This window comes from Harmonia axyridis, chromosome 2, assembly GCF_914767665.1.
Source record: "Harmonia axyridis chromosome 2, icHarAxyr1.1, whole genome shotgun sequence".
NCBI lineage: Eukaryota > Metazoa > Arthropoda > Insecta > Coleoptera > Coccinellidae > Harmonia > Harmonia axyridis.
Window position 1 is genome coordinate 57,832,574 of NC_059502.1, and position 26,268 is coordinate 57,858,841.

The window sequence follows — 26,268 nt, forward strand, 5'->3', positions numbered from 1 at the left end:
CCAAGCGAGGTGTGGGCAAAGTGCCGTGTGGAATAATATTTTTCACAGTATGAGCAATACATAATTTTGAAATTGAGTAAACTGTGAAGAATACGCTACTTTTCATAGCAGTTAAAGAAAAACTTATTTCTAAACTATTTTGAAACTTTCAAGTGCTAAAGGTGTAAAACACAAATAGATTCAATCCATACAACAGAAATAATTCAAATAATACACTTAAATTCAATGCTGCAAACTTTGCACGCCTATGATCGTCTTAATGCTCAGCATCAGTGAAGATATCTGCTGAGGGCGTTAATGGTAAGTAGGATCGCTATTATTCAGTTATCCGAACGCAATTACGCAATTATCCAGTTCAGGAGTTGAATCAACATCGTAATGAGAAATGTCAACCGCCGAAATTATGTTTTGCGCTCCTACTTGGGGCTTCCTCATTAAAAACATTATCATGCTCAAGCTCACGGAACACGAATAAACAAACAGTTTTGCTGAAATTGCTGAACGACGAAATAATACTCATTTTGAGAGACAAATAATGTCTGCGAGATGTTACACTATGAAAAGAAAGAGAACCTCGAAATTATGCTTACTACAGCATAGATGAATATCTTCAAGAAAAGTGGGGATTTTAAAATTACTATTTAATGTGGAACTGTTTGTTATAAGTGTATTTTTTGTTGTGTTTTATTTCATCTTATCATGATGTAATTTTGATGGGAAATAATAATCCCCAAATTGTATTTCTTGGTGTATAAATAAATAAATAAATAAACTCTTTATACAGGGTGCCTGTAAATAAATGCGAAGGACTTCACGACATGATTATTCAATGAAAATTAACAGTAGTAGTTCATATTAGTATATTCTAAAACAAGTTGCACAATGGGCTCTTATCCCAACACACGAGTATTGAATTTCCTTTTGCAAGTATTAGACGATATTTTCTCTATTTCAGTCAATTTCCTTGGATTATTGTCGAAATTAAATGAAAAATTCAGATTATACATCCTAGTTACTTTTATATTGTATCTTGGAGGTTGGTGTGACTGTTACGAAAATTGACAGATTACGGAATCTGAATATGAATCGTACGTTTCGAATTTAGAAATAATTTACAATTACGCATTAAATTCGAGACTTATATCTGACGAAATAATGTATCAAATAATTATATTATATTGACAATTAATGACGATTGTTTGAATTTTATAGGATTGGAAGTCAGCATAGACAACCACAAAATGAAAAACATAACAGAAAACGATGCTGTAATGAGTTCATTACAGCACTGTTTTCTCAGAATGAATCAAAAATTACAAGCCGTCATAACTACTTTCCATTCCATTTCATCGAATAAATGTTCCAGATAATGAAATACATACATATACGAAGATTTTGTTGTTTCAACCACTAATAATAAAGTTATGGTAACGACAAAAATTTTTTGGGCAACATCAACTTAGTGCTTCATATTATGTAGAGTTTTATGTCTCATGGTTTTTTAGAACCCGTAAATAAAATTAAGAACCGTCAACGACTTTTAAAGGCTATATCTTGAAATGGGAGTCGATTTTGAAAAAAAAATTATATTAACTATCCCTGCTAATTTTTATCGAGGAATCATGTCCTTAAGTCCTTCGCATTTATTTACAGACTGCCTGTATTTAAAAGAGGATCTATGGATATTATGTGAGGGCATCACGTTTAAATGATCGCACGAAATTGGATTATTCTTTTTTGTTGTGTTAATTACTGTGATGAGAAGTTTTATACAACAAAATATGTAAGGGCATCACGTTCAAACAATTGCACCAAATTTGATTATTTTTTTTTTTGTTGTGTTGATTACCGCCATAAGAAGGTTTATATAACAAAATATTTTCATCATCTTTTTTTTTTCGAAACGAATAAGTAGGGATCAGCACTGTACGATGACTTCCACGAAATTATGAGTTTACCTCTTTTCTAATGATTTTTGGTAGGTTTTTTCAGGAATATTTTGAAAATATATCAGTGATTTGTACAAAGTTCATATCATTATTTTTCTTGCGAAACACTAAAAGTTGCCAATTTTTTTTTATTTCGCAAATTAAAAATATTTACTTTTTTTAATGTAGATTATTGTTTAAGGAAATGATGTGAAAACTCCATGAGAATCTGTTATTTGTATGGTGAAATATCTCTTATCTCGTTTTGAACTGATAATGTTCCCTTTTTGGAGAAAAGATTTCGGTTGCTAATTGTGATCACAGAAATAACACGGCCTGGAAAATTTTCTTTCAAAATTACGATTGTTCCGCTGCTTGTGTGGCACGTAGTGCCGTCAAAACTGTCGTTTTGATCAAGGAAAAATTTGCATTCAAATCTGAAATAATGATTTCAAGTTTCCACCAAAATTTCAACCACAGAATATTCAAGCAAAATATCGAAAAACGTAATTTCGTGACCACAAAACCGACAGAGTTGAGATTTTTGGTGTTACGAAGTACCAATTTGTAACTTCGGGGAAAATTTTGTGTTGATGCCGCCATCAGAACTATAAAAAATTCGAGTAGGATAATGAAGAAATCTAATATTTCATTGGTTACTGAATTTTGTGATTTTGCATCAGATTCATACATAACAAGAAGAACTTAAACGATTTCCAATAAGAGGTTTCATGATGCATCGCCCGCTATCTGGGTAACTGTCACTTTTGAATCTGTCATATTTTGACATTTGAGAAGTAAAAACTACGCCATTACTGAAAGTGGAACGATACACGTTTCAAAATCACTACAAAAATGGTGAAAATTTTTCAGCCACTGTTTTCAAAACCTATTTTTTTTGGGTCGTCGTGAAGCACCTTCTCGACTGGACCAGTGAGACTAGTGAAAAACTTTGAACTGTTAAGATATGTAGTGATGTGAAGAATCGAAACCTTGTGCGCTGCTGGAGAACAACTAAGAATATTGCTGATGTAGTCCTTAGTGTTATTTCTGGGATTTGACACCTTTACACGGCAAGGTCTATGCCGATGCTCCACAAACGATTGAAGATCTTATAGGTGGCATTCGTGAAGTTATCGAGAACATACAGCCGTAAATATGCGAATTGGTCATGAAAAATTTTATGAAAAGGATATGGTGTAGTTGTGGCAACCATTTGGACAAAGGCGTAACGAGGGGGGGGTTTCGGGGACCTAAACTCCATTGTTTAAAAAAAAATAAATAAAAAAAATTGTAAGTAACAATTTAAAAAAATGTTTCATAAGAAAATGAAATTTTTATGAGTTAACTCTAGGAACGCCACTGCATTTGGCTGATATTGTTTTCTACTTTACGATGAAATAACCATCTATTGACTTCTCTTGAAATGAACGTTTTTTTTTTAAACAAGATGAAACATTTTATTGGAAAATATATAGATAGAGAAACTGATTACAAGCTGCCTAATTTATATGGGACTATGAAATAAAACCTTCAAAAATTCATTTTCCGGACAAATTGAGCTTATAGCTTTCAAATGCATAGTTATTTCTTTACTGAAAATAATTCTAAAGTTATCTCGATGTTCACTTACCGCCATGGCATATTCCGTGGTTTAATGTAATAAATGCATTACTGAATGAGTTTTTTGTCGCTTCCTGAAAGTCGGTCAAGTGTTTGTCGGACAGGTAATTGGATCACTGCCACGGTGTAGATCGTAAACAATGATATGACATAACCAAGTCTTACCTTTTTCAACCGTAATTTGAACATCAGGAGGAATATTTTCAACGTGTTATTGAACGGCCAACAAATAGAATATTATTAGGATAAAGGCGTGGTGTCCAGTTACCGATGATCTATCGGTTTGTGTGAGTTATTTAGTCGTTTATTGAATAAGATTGAATACCCACAAAAATCATATAAATATACATAAGTGGAAAAAATGAAACAAATTTTATAGGACTCTTTCGGAGATTTTTCGTTTTGAAAATATTTTTAAGGAAATTTATTTGTTGCACAGGATTTTTCATTTGTAAATCGTTTTTAGATTTGAATTCAATTGAACAAATCAGCGAAATGGTTACAACCAATGCGTTATTGATAAGATTGAGTATTAAACGAAGAAAGCTAGCATTACATCTAGCATACCCTGTGGTAACATTATATGTAATATTGATAACTATTTTATTTCAATAACTTATGTTAATACATATTATCACAGAAAAAAATTGCTTTATACTTGAGAAAAATTGTAATTGCAGGATGTCCTTAAGAACCATGATAGTATATTTCAAAACAAGTTGCAGAATGGGCTTCTATTCCAACACGAATGCAAAATTCGAAAACGAGCGACGAAGGAGCGAGCGTTTTCGAACGCGTGAGTTTTGGAATTGCCTTCTGCAACGATTATTAGACGATATTTTCTCTATTTCAGTCAATCTCTGTGGAATATTCTCGAAATTCAATGAAATAATCAGATTTTATATCCTAGTGACTTTTGTATTGTATCTTGGCAATTGGTGTGACTGTTTATATTATATTATATTAAGAATTGACGTGTGTTGAAATTTCGAAAGATTGGAAGTCAGTGTAGACAACCACAAAACGAAAAATATTCCTGAAAACAATTCTGTAATGAGTTCATTACATCACTGTTGTCAGTACAGTAATGAACTCTTGACGACACTGAAATAGAGAAATAGGTACTACAAATTGGCTTGCAATGATAGCCCTATGGCAGGAATCTTTCGAGAAGAGGATACACGAACATCAAAGAAGTTATACATCTGATACTTCGCTTTCAACATATGCGAATCATTCAAAAGATTGAGACTTGAGACCATACCTTTAATAATAACTTCGAAATTTTCCATATGGACACCTAAACCACAAGACTAACACTCTTAGAATACCTTGAAATAGACAGGTAGGTATAATTCCCTAAATATTCTTTTGGATGAACAAACAGATGTAAACTCATCCCCATTATTCTTCAGATAGTTTGGAAATCCCAGCAGCAAATGTCCAATATACCTGTAAAGTTTATTTTGTCCTATTTAGTATTCATGTTTTTTCGGTAAATGTTCATACTTTTGTAACAAATTAAAGGTGGTCTACAAGCTGATAAAGACAGTGTTGGCGAAACAATTTTCCCAAAGTTAAATATTAGTCGAATTTCGTTTTATTTTTTATCTAATGAATTGTTATCAAGTGATCAAGTAAGGATCGAATACAATTACACGTTATATATTTATCGTTTTCAACTTCCACAACCTATTTTGTTGGTATTTGTACTTTGAGTAGTAATGAGTCAGGAACACAAAATTTTAAAATTTACGCCCTATTGGCCCCTAGTCGGATTTTCCCAATAACAGTCTCAACCGCGACTTTCAAGTTTCGAACTTACCTTGAGAATTCAATCGTTTTTCTAGTCGGCCGGACGGACAGAATTGAATTCGTTATGTTTGAGACCATTTCAGATTTTCAGAGTGATAGAACGGCAATATAAGTTATTTTCGAATATTTCCTCGTCAATTGCTTACCATAATGCTAATTTTTTCATACAAAACTTCTTCAGGTGTTCGTTAAAGTGTCATTTCTTGTATGTTTGTTCGATTATACAGGCACTATGTGAATTTCGTCAATAAGTTCTGGTACCTGAATTTCTACTTCTGGCAATGTAGTAGTAGTGTTGTATATGTTTCTGAGATGTATAGGCTTCTGCCTAATCTCTCGTTCACATTAAATAGATAAATAAAATGAATGATTTCCCTAAAATGAAATACACGTATGAGAGTTAACAATAGGACTAATTTCTTATAGTTAACAATAACAAAATGAAATAATAAACACGATTTCACAATGTATCGGAAATCCACACAAACATCAGACTCTCAACTTTCAATTATCCATATTCCCTACCAGACTTAGATATCATATATTGCACAGTATGAATTTTGACAATGGACTCATTATTATGCAACAGATTGCAAAAAATGTTATAATCGTTCCATGAGAGATGATGTTTTGCCAATTGGATTGTTCTATTAACGTATAAAAGATATATAAAAGTTGTACTTCAATTTCAGTGAATATATCGCGAAAAAGTCAATATTGTTTCTGCTCCAAAATAATTGAGTTATTTCCTTTACATTTGATAATATTTATTTGAAATCTGATATATACTTCAACCAGAAAATGACAGTCTGATGTATTTTGGCGAAAAAATTATCGTTTCCTCCATTGAAAATCGTGACATTTTTTATTTCTTGCTGGTTTTTGGGATAATAACGAAGCTTCTACGAGATCTATCTCTTAAAACTGCAGTTGTAATAAATCTACATAATTACATTTATAATAATAATGTAATGTAATAATTTTCCAGAAATATAACTATTGAACCTAATAGCGGATATATCATATTGGTATATCTAATTTATATCCATAAAAGGTAGATCTACATATTCCTAGTTGATAAATGGTTAATTGACTAATATGAATATCATCAAACTATTGATGGTCACACTATAACTACTCTATTTTGTCGATTTTTCACACTTACTTAGCTAGAGAGTGACATTGAATTGTGGCCAGGACCGGCATTAGGGGTGAAACAGTGAAGCGACTGCTTCAGGCGCTTTTATTTGAGGGGCGGCATTTCGGCCCAGTTTTCTGGTGGCCTTTTCATATTTCATCCTTGATTCCTTAACAACATAAGGTTGTTACGAGGGAGTTCATGTTGTTATTGATGCTTTTTCATTAGAGGCGCCGAAAAACTCTTCACTTCGGGCGCCAAAATTACTCGTGACGGCATTGATTGTGGCATATATTCCTCACTGAATACTTTGCTTGGCTATTTTGAAATGAAAATAAATGGAGGTAAATGGCCTTTGTGACTTATTCTGTTTAAGTTTTGCAATATTGCCTATGATTGTCACTATTCTTTTTCTGTCCAAATTTCATGTTGGCTAATTGCATCATAAATATTTCAACATCGAGATGCTTTCCAAAATTTCATTATACATATTTTAGAGAATCCCCGGTTCATCTTCTGAACTCAGTAAAGGTTTCTCTTTTGGTCTCAGATTTCAGCCCTTTTAAATGATTCATTATTCAAGATCATTCAACTGCACTACAGGTTGCAAATCTATATTGAGAAAAAATGTTAATTGTAATTAAGCAAACTTGAAATAAATGTATACAAAATTGGAGACTATCAGCATCAATTTCAATAGAACAATTAGTAATTCACGGGGAAATTCAATTTTTTCTATCAGTTCGTTAGATCTGTGGTAATTGTGAAGTTCGGTATGAGTAAAATCCGTTCAATTTTGTCGTATGTGAAGTTCAGTATTTCAAAACCATAAAAAACTGAATATTTCAAGAGAAATCAAAGAATATTGATTTTAATTTAAAAAGGAAGATATGCCATAAACGATGGAAGACGATATCACCCAAATGGCAGTACCATATTTTTTTTATTAAATTTTTCATGACTAATTCGCATCTTTGCTGCTGTATGTCCTCGATAACTTCTTTGAATTACATCTTCAAGGTCTTGAATCGATTGTGGAGCATTGGCATAGATCTCATCTTTCACGTTGCCGTCAAAGAATATAAAGTCTAAACGTGTCAAATCATGAGATCTGGGTGGCCAATTGTGATCACCTCCATGAGAAATAACACTACCAGGAAACTTTTCTTGCAAAATTGCGATTGTTTCGTTACTTGTGCTGCACGTAGCGCCGTCTCATTGAAAATAAACATCGTCCACATCAGTATCTTCCAATTCAGGCCACAAAAAATCATTAATCATAGCTCGGAAGCGCAATCGATTCACCCTAACAATTGCACCAGCCTTATTTCCGAAAAAGTAAGGTCCGATTACACCCGAGCGCCAAAAGTGAACATTTTTTTACTATTGCTAGAAAAGAAGGTGCTTTAGTTTTGCGAACAGTGACTACAAAATTTTCACCATTTTGTATTGAATTTTAACAATTTCAATGCTTTGTCGAAGCGTGTATCGTTCCATTTTTAGTAATGAGCTAGTTTTTACTTGTCAAATGTCAGAATATGACAGTTCCAAAAGTGACAGCTGCCTATATAGCGGGTTATTCAAAATTAAACCTCTTGTTCGAAAAACCTTTATATTCATGAAATGAAATGGTAGTTGGTTGACCTGATTTAAGGAAATGATTGAGCCCATCTAAGTTTTATGGGATTTATTGTTTTTCCGAGACGATTACTCGAATACTTTCTTTATTCGTTTCCGAATAGGCGAAATGCACAAAAATATTTCTCAATTTTTTCAATTTTCAATTATTTTTTCACATTTTTCTTTCAAACCTAGCGTTGTTCTAGATAAGTAATGGGCCTGAGACCTAGCCAAGATTTAGAATTCGCTCTTTATCTAACGTGATTCATCCCATATTAATTTATAATTACGAGACTGGTTTCTGGTCTCGTCAGATGATCCTGCATATATAATAATAATTAATCTTTGATTCAATTCGGCAGGAGTTAACGAACTAACGAATGACAACGATAAAATTAAAACCTTGAGAGTCCATTCAATAGTTTATTGCTAATTTATGTATACACGTATGCTGGTAATATTTCAGAGTTCTGATTGAGTGAAAATCACACGATGTCGTAGTAGGTGAACTAGAACTACGGACGAAGCCTTTGTTACGTGAATTGTGAAAGTTTTGCTAAAGCCACCGCGAATTATTTTGGTCGACGGGAGGCAATCAGTATGCTAATATTACACCATATGAGATAAGTTCCGAACGAACTGAATCAAATTGTCACGTTGAAGAGGCTCGGAATAGGTCACACCTAGCTGATCCGTGGGCTATTTGGCGTTTTTATTAATTTGATTTCAAGAGTCATTGAGCTTTATTGCACTCTGCCTATATTTCGAATTCGTAATTAATATACCCGGTGAATCAGTTAAAAATCTCGAAAAGGAAAAATCTCGAAAAGGAAACATCTCATGGAAAAATGTTTCAAAGAAAAGGTTGGTGGTTTTGAGGGTTTAGTCCACTTATGATACGACCTCTTTCATTTCTTTCCCCCTTGTGGTGGGAGGAAGGTCAACTTTGCAATTTTAATTCATGTTGCAGATGGCAGAAAGTAAAGGGTGTTTTTTTCGAGGTATATAACTTTAAGTTGGCAATACTGTTCAAAATGGCGACCGATTTAACAGCTGTCAAGTGATTTATTCTCAGTTTGGTTTGGCAATTCATCATGAATAGACTCACACCTGAACAACGCTTGCAAATAGTGCAATTTTATTTCGAAAATAATGGTTCTGTACCGAAAACGTATCGCACACTACGTCCATTTTATCGTCGACAAAATCGTCCATCAGAGCAGTTAATTCGATTAACCATGGAACGTTTTCGCACCACGTTTACTCTTATTGATAACTCGCATCCCCAGAGACGCCGTACGATGCGTACAGAAGAAGCTATTGCTGCTGTAGAGCGTAGCATTGAGGAAGACCCGAATGAGTGTATCCGCCATCGAGTACAGGAATTGGATCTGTGTCCAACCACTTTATGGAAGATTTTGCGGAAGGATCTTGGTTTGCGTGCTTACAAAATCCAACTCGTGCAAGAATTGAAGCCAAACGGTGATCAAGTAAAAGGCGTAGATTCGTCGAATGGGCCCAAAATGAGATTGCCGTTGTTCCCGATTTTCATAAGCGACTTTTGTTTAGCGATAAAGTGCACTTCTGGTTGAATGGCTACGTCAACAAACAAAACTGCCGCATTTGGAGTGAAGCTAATCCTCAATTGTATGTCGTAACACCGTTACATCCAGAAAAACTGATTGTTTGGTGCGATTTATGGGCTGGTGGAATCATTGGTCCATACTTCTTCAAAAACGATGATGGCCAGAACGTTACAGTCAATGGTGATCGGTAAAGAGCCATGATTACTAACTTTTTCATTCCTGAATTGAACAACCATGATGTCCAGGAGCTGTAGTTCCAACAAGACGGCGCAACATGTCACACAGCTCGTGCCACAATCGATTTATTGAAAGACACGTTTGGTGGCCACCTAATTTCACGTTTTGGACCTGTGAATTGGCCTCCAAGATCTTGTGATTTAATACCGCTAGACTACTTTCTGTGGGGCTATGTAAAGTCATTGGTCTATGCGGATAAGCCACAAACCCTTGACCATTTGGAAGACAACATTCGCCGTGTTATTGCCGATATACGGCCACAAATGTTGGAAAAAATCATCGAAAATTGGACGTCCAGATTGGACTACATCCGAGCCAGCCGTGGAGGTCATATGCCAGAAATCATATTTAAAATGTAATGCTACAAGATTTTCTTGCGGATAAATGAAATTCATGTCAATCGAATGATCCATCGTTGTTTTATTGCAATTTGAAGTTCTATAGCTCTAAAAAAACACCCTCTATAAGTTTTGTACGAACAATTTTTCACGATTAGTCACAGTTGGTCTGCGATCAAATTTGAATTTTTCGTCTCAACGTTCTTAAAGTATCCGTTTGAAGGAAATGTTAACGTCAAAAATCAACGATAATTTCTGCAAAATAAACTTCCAATATTGCTAGTAGATCTTAACTTGGAAGTAGATACGATAAAACATGATGGCTGTACAGCGCATCAGAACAACTTTTGGCTTGTGTAGATTCATTTTGAAGGGTGAATCCATAAATACATTGAAGTTTATGGCACTCATTTTGAACATTAAGGTGATAATTATACCTATTAAGTTTTCTTGTATAATTGTTAACCTCATTATCTTCTCCGGTAGCCGAACCTGTCAGAAATTCAAGTGAATTATTAATGGATACTCTAAGGTCGTTCAGACCGAATTTTTAAATTCTATGACAGGGCAACAATCAGTGACGAATCGTGAAAAATTGTTTATATGAAATATTTGTATTTTTTTTGACGTAGCATACGAATTTGTAATAATAACTGTTTATTATTACCATTTTAAATTCCAAAGTTGACCCCCTCACATAAAGGTGATGTAAATTGAAGAGGTATTAGTATAAGTTGCCTTCCCTCTCAATGCCATCAACCTTTTATTGAAAACATTTTTTCGTAAAATGTTTTCTTTTGGAGATTTTGACCGATTCAATTTGAAAAATTCACCCGGTAGAAAACTGGACGTTCTGAAATATCACATGTTCAAAAAAATACAATTAAAATTTAACATAAACTAGATGGATCTAGAAATTTTGGCCCTTCTTTGGTTCCCCCCTATTCTAGAAAGCTGGCGTCGTCACTGTTATTTAGTATTAGATTTGTGTCAGAAAGCTGAATTTGGATATTCATTTCTGGGAAATACGGCTAATATAAAATTTGAGGGGTAGAGGTTTAGGGATATGAACCTCCAACTTAAAAAATTCATGAATATTTTTATTTTGAAAATAGAAATCGACGGATAGGAGGATGTATCCCATCAATTATCTGTATGAGAATTATGCCCTGATTGCAGTACTCTTCAATGTTGATTTTTTCCTAATGTTTGAATAAAAAAAAAAGGAAAACAACATTCGTTCGTGGTTTTTCCTTGTCAATACTTAGTGAATTATACAGGGTGTTCCTAAAGTGACAGATTCTTCGGATAATTTTAAGAAAAACGTTCTTTAAACATGGGTCCGCCAACGCTTTCTTTTCAAGATACAGGGTGTTAAAGATTTATTTTTTTCAAGTTTTTTCTGATAGCACCTTATCTTCGCAAAAATATTTAATCAAGATTTGGCATACATATTCCAATTTTAAGTTTTCATGATGTGATATGCTAATTTTCAATGCAAATCTACAGAGTGATATTTTTTCTAGGACAGTGCCCACGTCTTTCTTCCAGAACCTTTTTTTGGTGGACCACTAGTAGTTTAAAAAAATGTACAAAAAAGCTTCGGTCCATTAATACACTTTTTGTTTTTTTGCAGTTTTGTAGTATCTGCTACCGATTTCGGGAACCAAATTTCTAACAATTCTCTAGAAATCTTCAGGATAATCCTAATTTTTATTTAAAGGTCCAGCAGAGATGAATAAATTGATTTTAAGTTTTGGTAGGTTCCCATTTACTCAATCTGTAGCGAAAATTAGTAAAAACTGGTAAAATCATCAGTGGCGTAACTAGAATTTTCTCATAGGGGGTTTACCCCCACTTCAAAAAGGCTGAATCGTTCGTTTTTTTATATTTTGTTTTCAAATTGTTACGTACAATTTTTTTAATTGTTCTAATCAATGGGGTTGGGGTTAAGTCCCCTTTAACCGCCCCCTCGTTTCTCCTATGATAATCATTCCAAAAAAATATATCTACAAGGAACACCCGTTAACTCGAAAACAAAGCGTTTGCTGACCTATGTTAATAGGACTTTTTTCTTCAAATTATCCAAGGAATCTCTCATTTTCCTTTGTACCTCCAATTCAGCACTCGTGGCTTTTTCCTTGTTCATTAGCTAATTTTAACATAATCCTGCACATTTGGGGTTACATGCCATATTTCTTGAAAAAAGCTCCAAATAGTCAAAGTTCACATATTCGCACTTGTACTGGACAGAGGAGGAAATTTGTGCAGAGATCGATTCCAGCGTGTCTGCCTTGGCGCCCGGTCTGCGAGACAGATCGTAATTTTCTTCTCGTCGTTCGGCCTTCTCCGGCCCCCGTATCTCGGCCCGGCTCGGATCTTGGTCATGGCACGTTATTTCACCGACCGCCAGTCCGCGTACACTCAGTCCCTATGTAGGTGTACCGATCGGCGCAGCTATCCGTCAGCTTACGCTTACGTTCCGGACATTTTACCGTAAGTCCGACGATATTTTTTTCACCGATCCGCGATTTCAACGAACCGAGAACCCCGACCATGACGCGTCGCTGAGAAAAATCAACCGGGATCGACTCCTTCTCATACTGTGCCTTTTTGTGATTTTCCGATGTTTTCGAGGTGACGAAAATCGGGAAGTTGTGTTTTCCGGATCGACCATGGTTTCCTCGGACATCAATCTAGCCAGCTTTGTGGAATTTCTACCTAATGTGAGCTGCGGACCACCGACATGCTGACTCCTTTTCAACGTATGTAACGAATGTGTGATGAGCTCGTAGGTGTACACCATACGAATAGAATACCGCTCGGTATCTGGGATTTTTCGTTCGTTTCCACGGAGTAGTTAATAAATTGTGCTTAATCTTATCTGGGTTATGCTGGGAACTCATGCTGGTTAAATCTTAATCGTCCACCTGCTCGCTCTCTGATCGAATTCCTCGGCCTGGCTCTCTCGTGGGTAATGTGCATAACCTTCGATACCACACCGGTGGCTTGTTGTGGATTATATTAGGATTGTGTGGTTGTTGTAGTTATGCGAGAAACGGTGTCTCGTTTTCGTCTCGAGAACCCCATGTCAAACTTATACCTCTACGTGAAATTCACGTTTTTAATTAGTGGTATACTTTCTCCTATTAGAATTTTAAACTGTTCTGGACCTGGTGAACGTTCTCGTTACTTTTTACTATTCTACTAGTGGCAATATTGCTTTCTCAAAATGGGAATTGATTCGAATCCTGGATAACTGCATATCTTAAGATCTCCAGAATGTCGTGTCGCATCTGAATACATAATTAATCATAATTCTTCTACTGTTCTTTCTGAAAATGTCGAAGGGTAAGACCTTATACAACTTTTAGCTTTGTTCTTCAATTCAGAACAGTTTTCTCGTGCTAATTGAGCTCAGATACTTATAATCCTTCATTTTCCCTTCATAATAAATTGATAAGTCATTCTGACTCGATCGATTATGTAGTGGATGAAGAAAACGCACATTTCCTTCGAAACAAACAATTTTACCATTGTTAATTCATCAACTAAATCGTCCTACTTCTACCTTACCAATTTACCTGGTTTATAATTTCATCATCCGCCAATTTCAATTCTCAGTGTTGTATTTGGCGTTTCAAGTTAGAAATTTCGTTTCGTCTTTCAAGGTAAATTGACACTACAATTAATGAAAAGCTAATCATTATTATGAAAAATGATTTTCTTCCATACTAATGAAATTAAACATGACAAGCGGTTCTGTTCAAGTATTTCAGATTCCGAAAGCTAGCAAATGACGTTTTACTTATTTTAGACTCTAAACTTTCCGAGAAACTTTCCTAGAACAATATTCAATATCATTATATTTATTTTTGGACAAAACGAAAGATTTTTTTATATAATACCCTCATATGATCTGAAATGTCTTTTGGTTTTCATTTTTTTTTAATTCTTGATGCAATTTACATCTATTATAAATTCTATTTTAATGATAAAGCAACATCAGGCCAATCAATTGCAATTACACACATGATCCTACAAAAAGAAATGAATCATGCACAGTACTAACTAAGGTAGTGTAATTTTTGAACTAGGAAATGCAAATATTCTAAAATTAATGAATAAATATGTCATATCAATGAAACAATGTGCATAACATTTATTATATATTAGTACCTGGCTAGCAACAAAAAAAATTTCCGAAAATGATATGAGTATTTAATTCTAATTTGTAATAATTTATTTGAGCTTCCAATGTCCATCTCTTATGGTTGTATTGCAAATAAGCGTTGATTAATTTACCAGTAACCAATTTTATTAGATAAAATTGTTCCATGTGTAAATCTTGTCGGAATAATCCAGAAATGTTTTAAGGAAACTTAATACAGATAGGTACTTGAACTCCTCTGGATGATTGAAAATCTTTTAATTGAACGCTGATAAGAAAAATTATTTCCTAATTTTTCACGCTGTATAAATGCATATCTGAAGATCTCCAAAATATTGTCTTATATCTGAATACATACCTAATTGATCAGGATTTTTTCTACTGTTTTCTCTAAAAAATATTGCATTTTTCTAAAAACGTTGAATGGTAAGACCTCGGGTAAGGCCTTATGCCACAAATTACTTTTTTCTTCAATTCCGCACAATTTATGAACTTCCTAAGTAGATTTTCACGTGCAGATTGAGCGCAGATATAATCCTTCATTTTCACTTCATAACAAATTTATAATTCATTCTGACTCAATCGATTATCAAGTGGATGAGGAAAACGCAAGTTTCCTTCGAAACAAACAATTTGATTATTATAAATTCATCAACTAAATCCTCCTACTTCAACCTCACCAATTTATCAGCTTCATATATAATTTATCATCCTCAGCACTCTGTCTTGTATTTGTCGTTTCAAGCTGGATGCGATATTATTCAAAATCTAGAATATTTGAAAAATTTTTATTGAAAATTTCATTTTGCGATGAATACTTAGTCATATAATAATTAAAGAATTTTCAAGTTGAATTCAAAAGAGTAAGTCTATGGCTTTATGGCAGAATTGCAAAAAAATGGTACTTAATTAAATTATTTTAAGTACTTAATTCTATTAGGTAGATAAAATTGTTCCATGTGTATCTTTCCTTGAATAATCCAGGAATTTTTGTTTCCTATGGTTATTCATAAAAATACTCGAGGCGATATGGCGTAATATTTGAAATAGTAATTTTTCGGAAACACCCTATAACTAAAGAACGAAACAAAATATTTATGAGCTACTTTCTGATTTCATTGATTCGAAAAACATATCAGGGTCCTTGAGATTTTTCTCTCTAATGCTAATTTTCGAGATGCTCTCAGTAAGCATCGATTTTGGGACACCTTTACAGAAACTTTTTCGAATCAGATATGACTTTGCATATTTTCAAACGAAAAATATAAGTTATGCAAAATTCAAATTGAAGTGGGATTAGATTCCTGAAACGATTCAAACTTATAACAGAAAATAAAGAATCGAATATAAATGCCTCTAATTGAAACATTTAGAAGACCCGTTGAAAGCATATAAATATTTGAAATTCCAAATCTCGTTACTTGGAACTCGAGTTCATTGTTTAAAAAAAACCAAGATATCGAAATCATAAAACAAACTCCGTACATCGTTTTCTGTCATAACTAAGCACCGAGAATTATCTACATATATTATCACGATTATTATTTCAGGTGTGAAAAGTTGCCACACCGACGTTTTCAACTAGAATAGAAATAATGACCGATGCACAATCCGCTTCCTTTTAGAATAAAGGTTATCTCTTCGGTTTCTTTTAATTATCATCAATCTGTTTAATGGAACTTTTTGTTCAACATTTTCCGCTCCGGGTACCATTTATTCACTCAGACCTTTTAAAACGGTTTTTTATTTTAATTTATCGCCCAGATATGCTCTGGATGGGATTATCATTGTTGCCACAGAATTTCACTGAGAATCGTAATTCAATTAACGAAAACTTCTTCACTGATCGCCTTATTAAAATATGGACTACGGCATTTTGAAACCTATTCCAGGCTTGTTGATGAAACTTTATGAATTTTTAATGTCCTTATTAGCCTTCAATCCAAAGATTTTCAATCTTTTGAAAAAAAAAAGTTTTACACGTTTTCGAATATCTCGAACGGAAAAATATTTTGAAATATTTGTAACTCTAGAATGCATTATGCTCGGAATTATGATATCTGAGATCTACTTCCTGATATCTTATTATTTCGAATAAAAAAAGGATCTAATTCTTTTAGCTCATCCGATGCTTACAGTGAGCATCGAACTTTGGGTCACCTGTACAGGGTGGGCAAATTTCGATGTTTTAGCACTACAACTTTTAAACCAGAGGAGATAAACAAAATCTGATACCCCATTCTCGGTCTCTTTTTCTGAGAAACTAACAAGGGTAGTATTCATTTTTGGCCACCTTCTTTTGTTTTCGAGTTTTAAGCGAAAATAATCTTCTGATACATCCATCCCAATACAACTCTTTCGATTGAAACATTCGATAATGTGGATCTTTTCGTTATTTCCAAATCAATTTTTAGATAAAAAATTTATAAAACATATCTAGATTCGAATTTTGTAGAAATTTGTGAAAAGCATAGAAATAATCAGATTGACGGAATGACTTTGCTCTTGTTAAAGAAAACTCAATTTTTCTGTGCCCATCCACAGTTGAAACCATAGAAATATCGAGACTCTTAGGTAAAAAAAGGTTTTTGACCATTTTCTATTATTTATATTGATACGAATCATACGATGTTATATATTTTTGAAATCAGGAAAGATTAAGCTTACAAAAAATGGTACAGAAATCTAGTGTTCCCATTTGGAAAGACATAACTTTGGGTAATAGCTTCGTAATTAAAAACCCTTTTGAAAATATGAACACGCCACTGGATTCTTCGTAAAAAAGTGCCTGTATTAGTGCAGAGCTCTATCATCAGTATTAGCGGAGATATAAATGTTTCCCGATATCTCTTTATTCTTAATTTCGCTTATAACTCGAAAACAAAAGAAGGTGGCCATAAATGAATACTACCCTTGTTAGTTTATCAGAAAAAGAGACCGAGAAGGGGGTATCAGATTTTGTCTATCTCCTCTGGTTCAAAAGTTGTAGTGCTAAAACATCGAAATTTGCCCACCCTGTACAGTACTCATCCTTCTTGCTCGAGAAGTTCAACACATCGTTCAGAAACTTGAACATTTGATCCTCTACAGTCTATACTACACCAATTTCATCCAATGAATTTTTTTCACCGAAATTAAAACCAAACACAATATGTTTAGCATCTTCATAAAACTTTCAATGTGTCACTCGTGACTCGACCCTTATATTGTGATTAAGATTCTTTAGGGGATTGCCACCCCGCTTAAGGCGATGATCCCAAGAATTTTCAATTACTAGATCTCCCATTCCATTAAAAAAATTGACTTGTCTCTACGTTCATAATTTATAGAAAAATATCGAGAGGAATAATATAGGAATTTATATTTCGAATAAAATGAAATTCTACTCGCATTTTTTTCAATTTGCTCTAAGTTGGGATGAAAATTAAGTCTCGACTATTTGCTCTGAACGGCAACTATGTCTGTCTTTGAACACTTCTTGAAAGTTTTCTCTTTCCAAACAATAAGTAAGTAGTCTTGATTGAAAACTAACCCTTACTTCGCACGGTTCATACCAGAAAAAGCCGTCGGATGACACCAAAACGTGGCCAAGTCACGTGCCAGTAATTCAACACATTTAAGATTTTCAAGTGATCCAATTTTCGTAATTTCAAAAAATCGCTCAGACTGTGCTTTTTCGTGTCTCTTCAAAGTAGTTCTTTTAGTACTGAGTAAATATTCCGAAGTTGATTGGTAAAAATAAAGAACAAAGAACACTTTTCAATTATTTCCACGACTGAGACATAGTTGTACTTGCACGAAACGTTTCTGTGGCGGCTCTTGCCAACACCTAATTGGGTATGTGACTGGCCAGACGTCTAAATTAGCAGTTTGTCTATCGAGGAATACTTTCCATTTTATTTACATATACCTATCCATTCGGACGGTGGCCACGGAAATGATATATTTGTCTGCCAAGTTTGCACAATAGGAAAACTATCAATTAGGTCCTTGGCAATGGCGAAATCACGGGACCTCACAGAAGGAATCTAGTAACAAGGCACGCAATTCAATAATTCCGAAGGATTTTACTCGCGATTCTGTAGTTCTGTCACGGTTCTTCGCCGACAAAAAAATTGGGCGGTATACCAGTTCGTTCTTTTATTTTTTTTATTAAAAACGGTTAATAATTTCGCCGTTTCTTTTTATGGAGTCGAATCACGAACAATATGAGGAGTATACGCGATTTTTACATGTCCCCAACATGGTTAGATTACGTTGTCGGATTGTGATATATTTTCAAATCCACAATTTTACTGTATCCTCATGAATGTATATTATATTGAATGAAATATATTCATTTGAGTGATTCTCAATTGAATATGCAAATTTGAATATTTGGAATCCGATATTTTTCCTAATTGTCAAATTTATAATAAGCAGAATATTTATTATTTTCGGTATCTAGCTGCTGAAATCCAAGTTTTGACAAATATTGCTCTCCTAGTGTCATCCGGTGTTTCACGTCGTTTGGCGCGTTTGAAGTTTATTTTCTGAATTTGTGATATATTTAGATATTCATCTCAATATATTTTGAGTTTATATGAAACGTTGATTCACTATGAGAGGTGCGTTCTTTGTGGAGAAACTCGCGAATTGAGTAAAATATGGTATCACTGATATGTTTTCATTTCCGCGCGCTTCATGTCAAATTTGATAGTTCATGTTGGGGACAAAATTTGCCTACTGAAAATGACATATGCTCCCTCTATCTATGTTTATTACTCTGAGAACCTTCACCAAATTCAGCCTTATTCAATACCTAAAATCCAACTTTATTTTTTATATAGCAAAACAGTTTTTTGTTTGAATGATTTTAGCTCGGGTTTTACGAATTCAATATTGGTCTGTTTGTGCTTTAGCTTATTCATTCCATCAGTCCTGAATTACTGTGGTTTTTAACCCCAATAGAAAACACGTAGGGAAATATTTTTAACTGCTTCTGTGACCTTGTAAGGCTCACCCCGTGACGCAAGGTTGTAACCAACTGAATTATGAAAAGTTAATGGAGCGTTTTGTTGAATAAATCAATTACCATGACAGAATTTTTCACAAATATTAAACTAAGAGAATTAAATGAGGTGGCACTCTGTTTGATAAGTCCGCTAATTTAATTTGCAAATGGATAATAGGGTCGATAAACTGCCGAATAAGCAATTAGCAAATATCCTAACAAGTTTTGGTTAATGAATGCCATTCATTCGGTTTATTTTGAGGCAATTGATCGTTTTTTTTTATAGTTCTATTTAGTACGGATATTATCTCGAATGTTCATCATTAATTCAAGAATAAAATAAGTACTTGGCACAAAAACCCCTACAGTTACTGAAAGGCAGTGATCTAAAATTCAGTATGGATCGGTAACTATAACCTATAACTATATTTTACGTTGAATTTATCGGGGTTTATGTTGAAACAATGAAAGGGATGATTAAGACTAATCGAAATTCGATCACCGAAGGTTCTATTTTACCAGAGAAAATAAATAAGTATTCTTTTTGTGTTATATTACCTACACACTTTCGGAAATGTGTTATCAAAAGTGTAAAAATTACGATAAAACCTCGTACTCACTCTTCGAATACGAAATGTTTTACAAACATCATTTAAGTAATTATACAGGGTGTTTCATACACATTGCGAACAAATGCAGGATATAAATCTCTGAGTTATTCAGAGTCGGAAATGTGCTGTAGGACTTGGTCACAGGGTGTTACATATTTTCCAAATTAATAACAAATTCCTCGATATTTTTGAAACTGATTGAAAATACTGAACTGTTGTGAACTGGCTGGAGGTGGCCATTATTAACAATTCAATTTTAATTGGAAAGAGGTGCATCCTAGAGAAAAAGCACAGATATTTTTGTTCTAAAATTAATATGATTTGTAGAACTACTACTTTTTTCAAAAATATGAAAATCCATACCAGAATGCACGCCACTGTAGTTGCTGAAGTCGAGATAATCGAGTGAAATATCACCTTAATTAGGTATCCATTTTTACCAAATCTCGTTCGAATATCTCAAGCCAGATATCCAGTTTTTTATTTTATTTATATCGGAAAAGAAACATTTCCTGATGAAATGAAAAAAAGCCTTGAGGACCTTTCAAACCCCAAGTAACCCAGAGAACAATATCCTGAATTTGTTAGAAATGTTTAAGGAAAACCATACAGGTTGTTCCTAAATTGGAGAAACTAACAGAAATGACAGATTCCTCGTATCATTAAAAAAAAAAGTCCTATGAACTTGGGCCCGCAAACACTTTGCTTTCGAAATACAGAAGGTGTTAAAATTTTATTTTTCGTTAAGAGCACCTTCCCATCATAAGATTTTCAACTTAAATTTGGCAGAAAGTTGTCATCATGTGATATGATAATTTTGAATGCAAATCTATGGGTTGATATTTTTTCTGGAACAGTGCCTGGTTCTTTCCTCTAGGACTTTTTCTAGTGGATCACTGGCAGTTTAGAAAAAAATGTGAAAAAACTTTGGTCTAGTGTTACACTTGTCGGTTTCTTGTAGTTTTGTCGTATCTGCTATCAATTTGGACTAAAAATTTCAAACAATTCTCTAGTAATCCCCAGAAAAATCCAAATTATTACAGAAATTCACGTATCAAGCTGTGATGAATAAATTGATTATAAGTTTTGGTACTTATTTTCTCTAATTCTGTGGTTATTCCGTTCATTCTTCCACATCTTGTACAACAAAATCGTGCGAGAATACATCAGAAACGCACAGTTTTCATGGTTATATTTTATTATTATATGTTGGTACTCCGCACTTTCCGCCACGGCTTTATCTGTCAATTCATCAATTTGCCTTAAAGAAATCAGTTCTGCCAGCCAACATTGTTCAATGCAAAAATCACTAAATGATATTTATGGAAATATTTCATCAATTTCAATGAGAATGAGAATGCAATGAATTAGAGAAAATAATGTATAATACTCGTACAAAAGGCTCATTCTACAACTCGTACATTCAAAAACTCGCCACTTCGTGGCTCGTTTTTGAATTTTGAATTCGTGGAAGAATATCAATGCCTTCTGCACTTGTATTATAGATAACTATACCAAGCTGTAGCGAAGATTAATGAAGATTTTTTCACGTCATAGTCCCTTTTTTGATACAGTTGTAAAATATAGAATGTTTCTCGCATGATTGTTCTCCATTTCTTACTGTTTTTGTTCTAGTCGACATCAATTCCTCTGATTGTTGTTTTTTTCAGTGGCGCACATGATGCGGCCTACGTGGAAGTGGGGGCGCTACTATCCCCCGACGGGGGCGGCGTCCGTCGAGCCCCCGTGCGCCCCCCGGCCCCTTGTCCTCCTTCAGCGGTACCTGGCGCAACTGGCCCTCGCCACGACAGGCTTCCATCGTTTCCTAGCCAGATTCTCAGGTCAGTAACCCTACCGTGTGTGTAACTGCTGATTCGTAAGTATATTAGTTTAGTTTCGTCGGTTTATATCGTGTAGAACTAGGCCTTTGTGGCTTTTGTGTACGGGGGTTGTCGGGGAAGTGGCCCGCCACGCCCGAGATCTACGGTGTTGCTCCCCCAGGTGGATGCCGATTGTGTGGAACAACCAACGTTTTAGAATAATTATTGTTGGTTTCTCGCTCCAGTTGAAGGGCAGTTTTTTTGGTATATGATATGCAATGATTTTATTTCTCGACGAAAATGAATATAATTTGGATTATTTGTGATATTTTGGTAGTTTCAACTAATAGCCATGCATTATTATAGCCAATCATTGGGTATTATACTGATAACATTGCTTCCTCATCGATAATACCTTGTATACATCAAAACGTCAAAATTTTACTTTGAATTTGTCATTATTGACAGCTTGAAATGCTTCAGGATTTATTGAAAAATGAACACAAACCTATTCAATGCCATCACCCAAGAGAATATTGAACATTTAAATTGTTGAAAAAAAATCTTCCCGAATACAGCTCGTTCTTCAAAATTTATCAGAATATTTCCCTCCTGTCAAAAATTCTATGTATATGGAGAACAATTATCGAAAATTACAGCGATAATTGCATTGTAGAAAGCGAAACAGCACTGCGATAATTGTTCGGTTCATAGATGCATAGTTTCTATGCATCTTACACAGTTCGAATTTATGGCAATTCAATTCTAATCAGTTTGACAAGTGATGTAACAGTTTAGTCGGGAAATATTCCTCCGAATTACACTCGTGCATCAAAATGACCGGATAATTTCGCATTCCAGCGTGTTTTCTTTGAAAAACTGCATTCGGTCATTTTCATGAAATGAAAATGAACTCATGCAGTTTTTATGACAACACACTGTCATGCAAAATTATCCGGTCATTTTGATGCACGAGTGTAATTCGGGGGAATATTTCCCGAATAAACTGTTACATCACTTGTCAAACTGATGTAGAATGGAATTGCCATAGATTCGAACTGTGTAAGATGCATAGAAACTATGCATCTATGAACAGAACAATTATCGCAGTGCTGTTTCGCTTCCTACAATGCAATTATCGCTGTAATTTTCGATAATTGTTCTCCATATACATAGAATTTTTGACAGGAGGGAAATATTCGATAAAATTTGTAGCACTTGTGGTATAACCTTTGATAGGATATAGATTTATGACATTTATTTTTTAATGTTTATGTGTTTAACTACTTAATGGAAATTCATGTTATAATAAAGAATTTTCCAATAAGTTTTTTTTTGAATAGCCAGCTATCTGAGAAGCTGATTATATTTGACAAGTAATTTACGCCATTACTAAAAATGGACAGAAACACGTTTGAACAACTTCATGAAATTGGTAGAATCCACTACAAAGATGGTGACAATTTTTCAGTCACACCAAAACTAAATTACTTTTGGGTCGTCGTGAAACACCTCCTGAACTGGCAATAGTGAAACTGGCGAAAAATTTTGCTGTTGGAACAAGTTAGTGATGTGAAAAATCGAAACTATGTACGTCGCTCAAGAACAACTAAATAGGGAGATAACAATTGGCCATCGAAATCTTGGGATTTAACACCTTCAGACTTTATTTTATAGGCCACGTTGAAGATAAGGTATATGATAATGCTTTTTACAACCATGCGCTGTAGGGTTAAAATAATGCTGTTCCTGAAGTGCGGCGATGAGACTCAGTAACAAGCCCTATATACAAAAGAACCGGTTCTTTTAACTCTTATGAGCTGTAAGCTTATGAGAGGTATCACAATTAAAAACTTTCAAATTCGATTGGGAAAATTTCAATCAGCCACAATTTTATACTATAGGTATAGAGGTTTTTCCATCACAAATATTAAATTAAATTATTGAACTCTGTAATATCTTCACATTTCATTACAAAAGATATATCGAATGTCAGATTTTAATATTTCTTTAGAATTCAATTCGTAGGAACGAAGAAAAAGATAGCTCGATCTTTTTATGTTTTTTGTAACTAATTGAAATCATTTCATTTTGTTGAAAAAAATACTTTCGTGAAAGATGTCGATCTAATTGAACCTAAAATTTCAATGAATACTTGCTCCATTAGGATTTATGAAGCTGTCCCACTTTAATTTCTTGTTATATATTGTTCTTCACTTATAATGTAATAGCATGCAGTACAATTTCATTTTGTTCAACTGCTAATATTACATAAATTACAGATTAAATTGATCTTAATGTCAAAGATTTACTTAAAATAATTTTTTTGTGCTACATAACCGTTCTGAAACGAACCTACTTGTATTATGTATGTTCTAAGATTCATACCGTGATGACATGACAAAAAGAAATTATATTTTTTACGATTTTCCCTTTGCATATTTCAGGAGTGTCCTCTTTGGATTCATTAAGTGGTTAGTGGCAGACGATTGCGTGTGGCGTCCTGCCGTGTGTTTTGACAGAACCCGGGTTACCAATCTCACATGGTAAAAGGTCAGTTGGTGGTCATCGCCAATTTGAGAACGTTTGTTGATGTTGAAGCCTTTCGTGGAATATAATCGATATAGTTGTCCTTATGAGATTCTCTTCGAATCGGTACCACCATTCTCGAATTCGTTCAGTGAAATTCAGTGAATTAGAGAAAATAATGTATAGGGTGTTTTTTTTTTTCAAGGTATATAACTTTAAGTTGGCATTACTGTTCAAGATGACGACCGATTTAACAGCTGTCAAGTGATTTATTCTCATTTTGGTTTGGCAATTTATCATGAATAGACCCACGCCTGAACAACGCTTGCAAATAGTGCCCAAAATGAGATTGCCGTTGTTCCCGATTTTCATAAGCGAATTTTGTTTAGCGATGAAGCGCACTTCTGGTTGAATGGCTACGTCAACAAACAAAACTGCCGCATTTGGAGTGAAGCTAATCCTCAAGTGTATGTCATAAGACCGTTACATCCAGAAAAACTGACTGTTTGGTGCGCTTTATGGGCTGGTGGAATCATTGGTCCGTACTTCTTCAAAAACCATGATGGCCAGAACGTTACAGTCAATAGTGCTCGGTATAGAGCCATGATTACTAACTTTTTCATTCCTGAATTGAACAACCATGATGTCCAGGAGCTGTGGTTCCAACAAGTCGGCGCAACATGTCACACAGCTCGTGCCACAATCGATTTATTGAAAGACACGTTTGGTGACCGCCTAATTTCACGTTTTGGTCCTGTGAATTGGCCTCCAAGATCTTGTGATTTAACACCGCTATACTACTTTCTGTGGGGCTATGTAAAGTCATTGGTCTATGCGGATAAGCCACAAACCCTTTACCATTTGGAAGACAACATTCGCCGTGTTATTGCCGATATACGGCCAGAAATGTTGGAAAAAGTCATCGAAAATTGGACGTCCAGATTGGACTACATCCGAGCCAGCCGTGGCGGTCATATGCCAGAAATCATATTTAAAATGTAATGTCACAAGATTATCTTGCGGATAAATAAAATTCATGTCAATCGAAGAATCCATCGTTGTTTTATTACAATTTAAAGTTCTATAGCTCTTAAAAAACACCCTTTATAATACTCGTACAGAAGGCTTTTTCTAACACTCGTCCATTCAAAAGCTCGACACTTCGTGGCTGTTCTTTTAATTCTCAAAACCTCTTGAGATTTGTGTCTAGTAGGTACAATTATGATACAATTTTTTTTATTCTGCAAGCTAGTCATACGCAATTGGAATTGAATATATAAATAGAATGTCAATGTAAGATCATCTGACATGGAGTTTTGCACACACCTATAAACCCTTGGACAGAGTACTCTAATTGTATAAAACGTATGTTGGAATGTTAATTAGTATCTCCCATTAAAAAATGGTGACATCCCTCGCACAATTATGCTATCATTCGAGATGACGCTCGCATTATGAGGTAAATATGTGAATGTCTTGATTATTTTATTTGTCGAGGAAATGTTCACTTGTCTGTTGTCGGCGTTGGCGTTGGAAATATATTTGATTTTGTTTCGTTTTGTCAAAGTTTTGCCATCCTAACGGATGTGTGGAAGAATTTTATGATGATTTAGATTTTTTTTCCCTATTTTTGTGGTTGAATTAATAAATTTATTTTCGATTTTAATAAGAATGATGAGAAAATAAATAAATTAAAACAGCCAAAGGATGTCCTATGATGTAAGAATGAGTTATAACAGTAGTTGATTCCAAAAACTCGCAACTTCGTGGATGGTTTTTGAATTTTAAATTTCTGGAAGAATATCAATGGCTTTTGCCATATGTGACTACCTATATTGAGTTATTTGAATTGATTGAAT

General features: G+C 34.3%; 1 protein-coding gene across 2 annotated transcripts in view; it reads left to right on the forward strand.

Annotated features, from left to right (window-relative positions):
* The window catches only part of LOC123673936, a 241,568-nt gene that overhangs the window by 127,327 nt on the left and 87,973 nt on the right, over positions 1-26,268 (forward strand). The window contains exons 1-2 of one of the 2 annotated variants that reach the window (XM_045608703.1): positions 12,703-13,050; positions 21,731-21,901. In XM_045608703.1, coding sequence (XP_045464659.1) covers positions 13,032-13,050; positions 21,731-21,901 — 190 coding nt within the window. In that variant the 5' untranslated portion in view covers positions 12,703-13,031. Of the gene's footprint in view, positions 1-12,702; positions 13,051-21,730; positions 21,902-26,268 lie in introns of those variants that run through there. The other variant, XM_045608704.1, reaches the window with a different exon arrangement.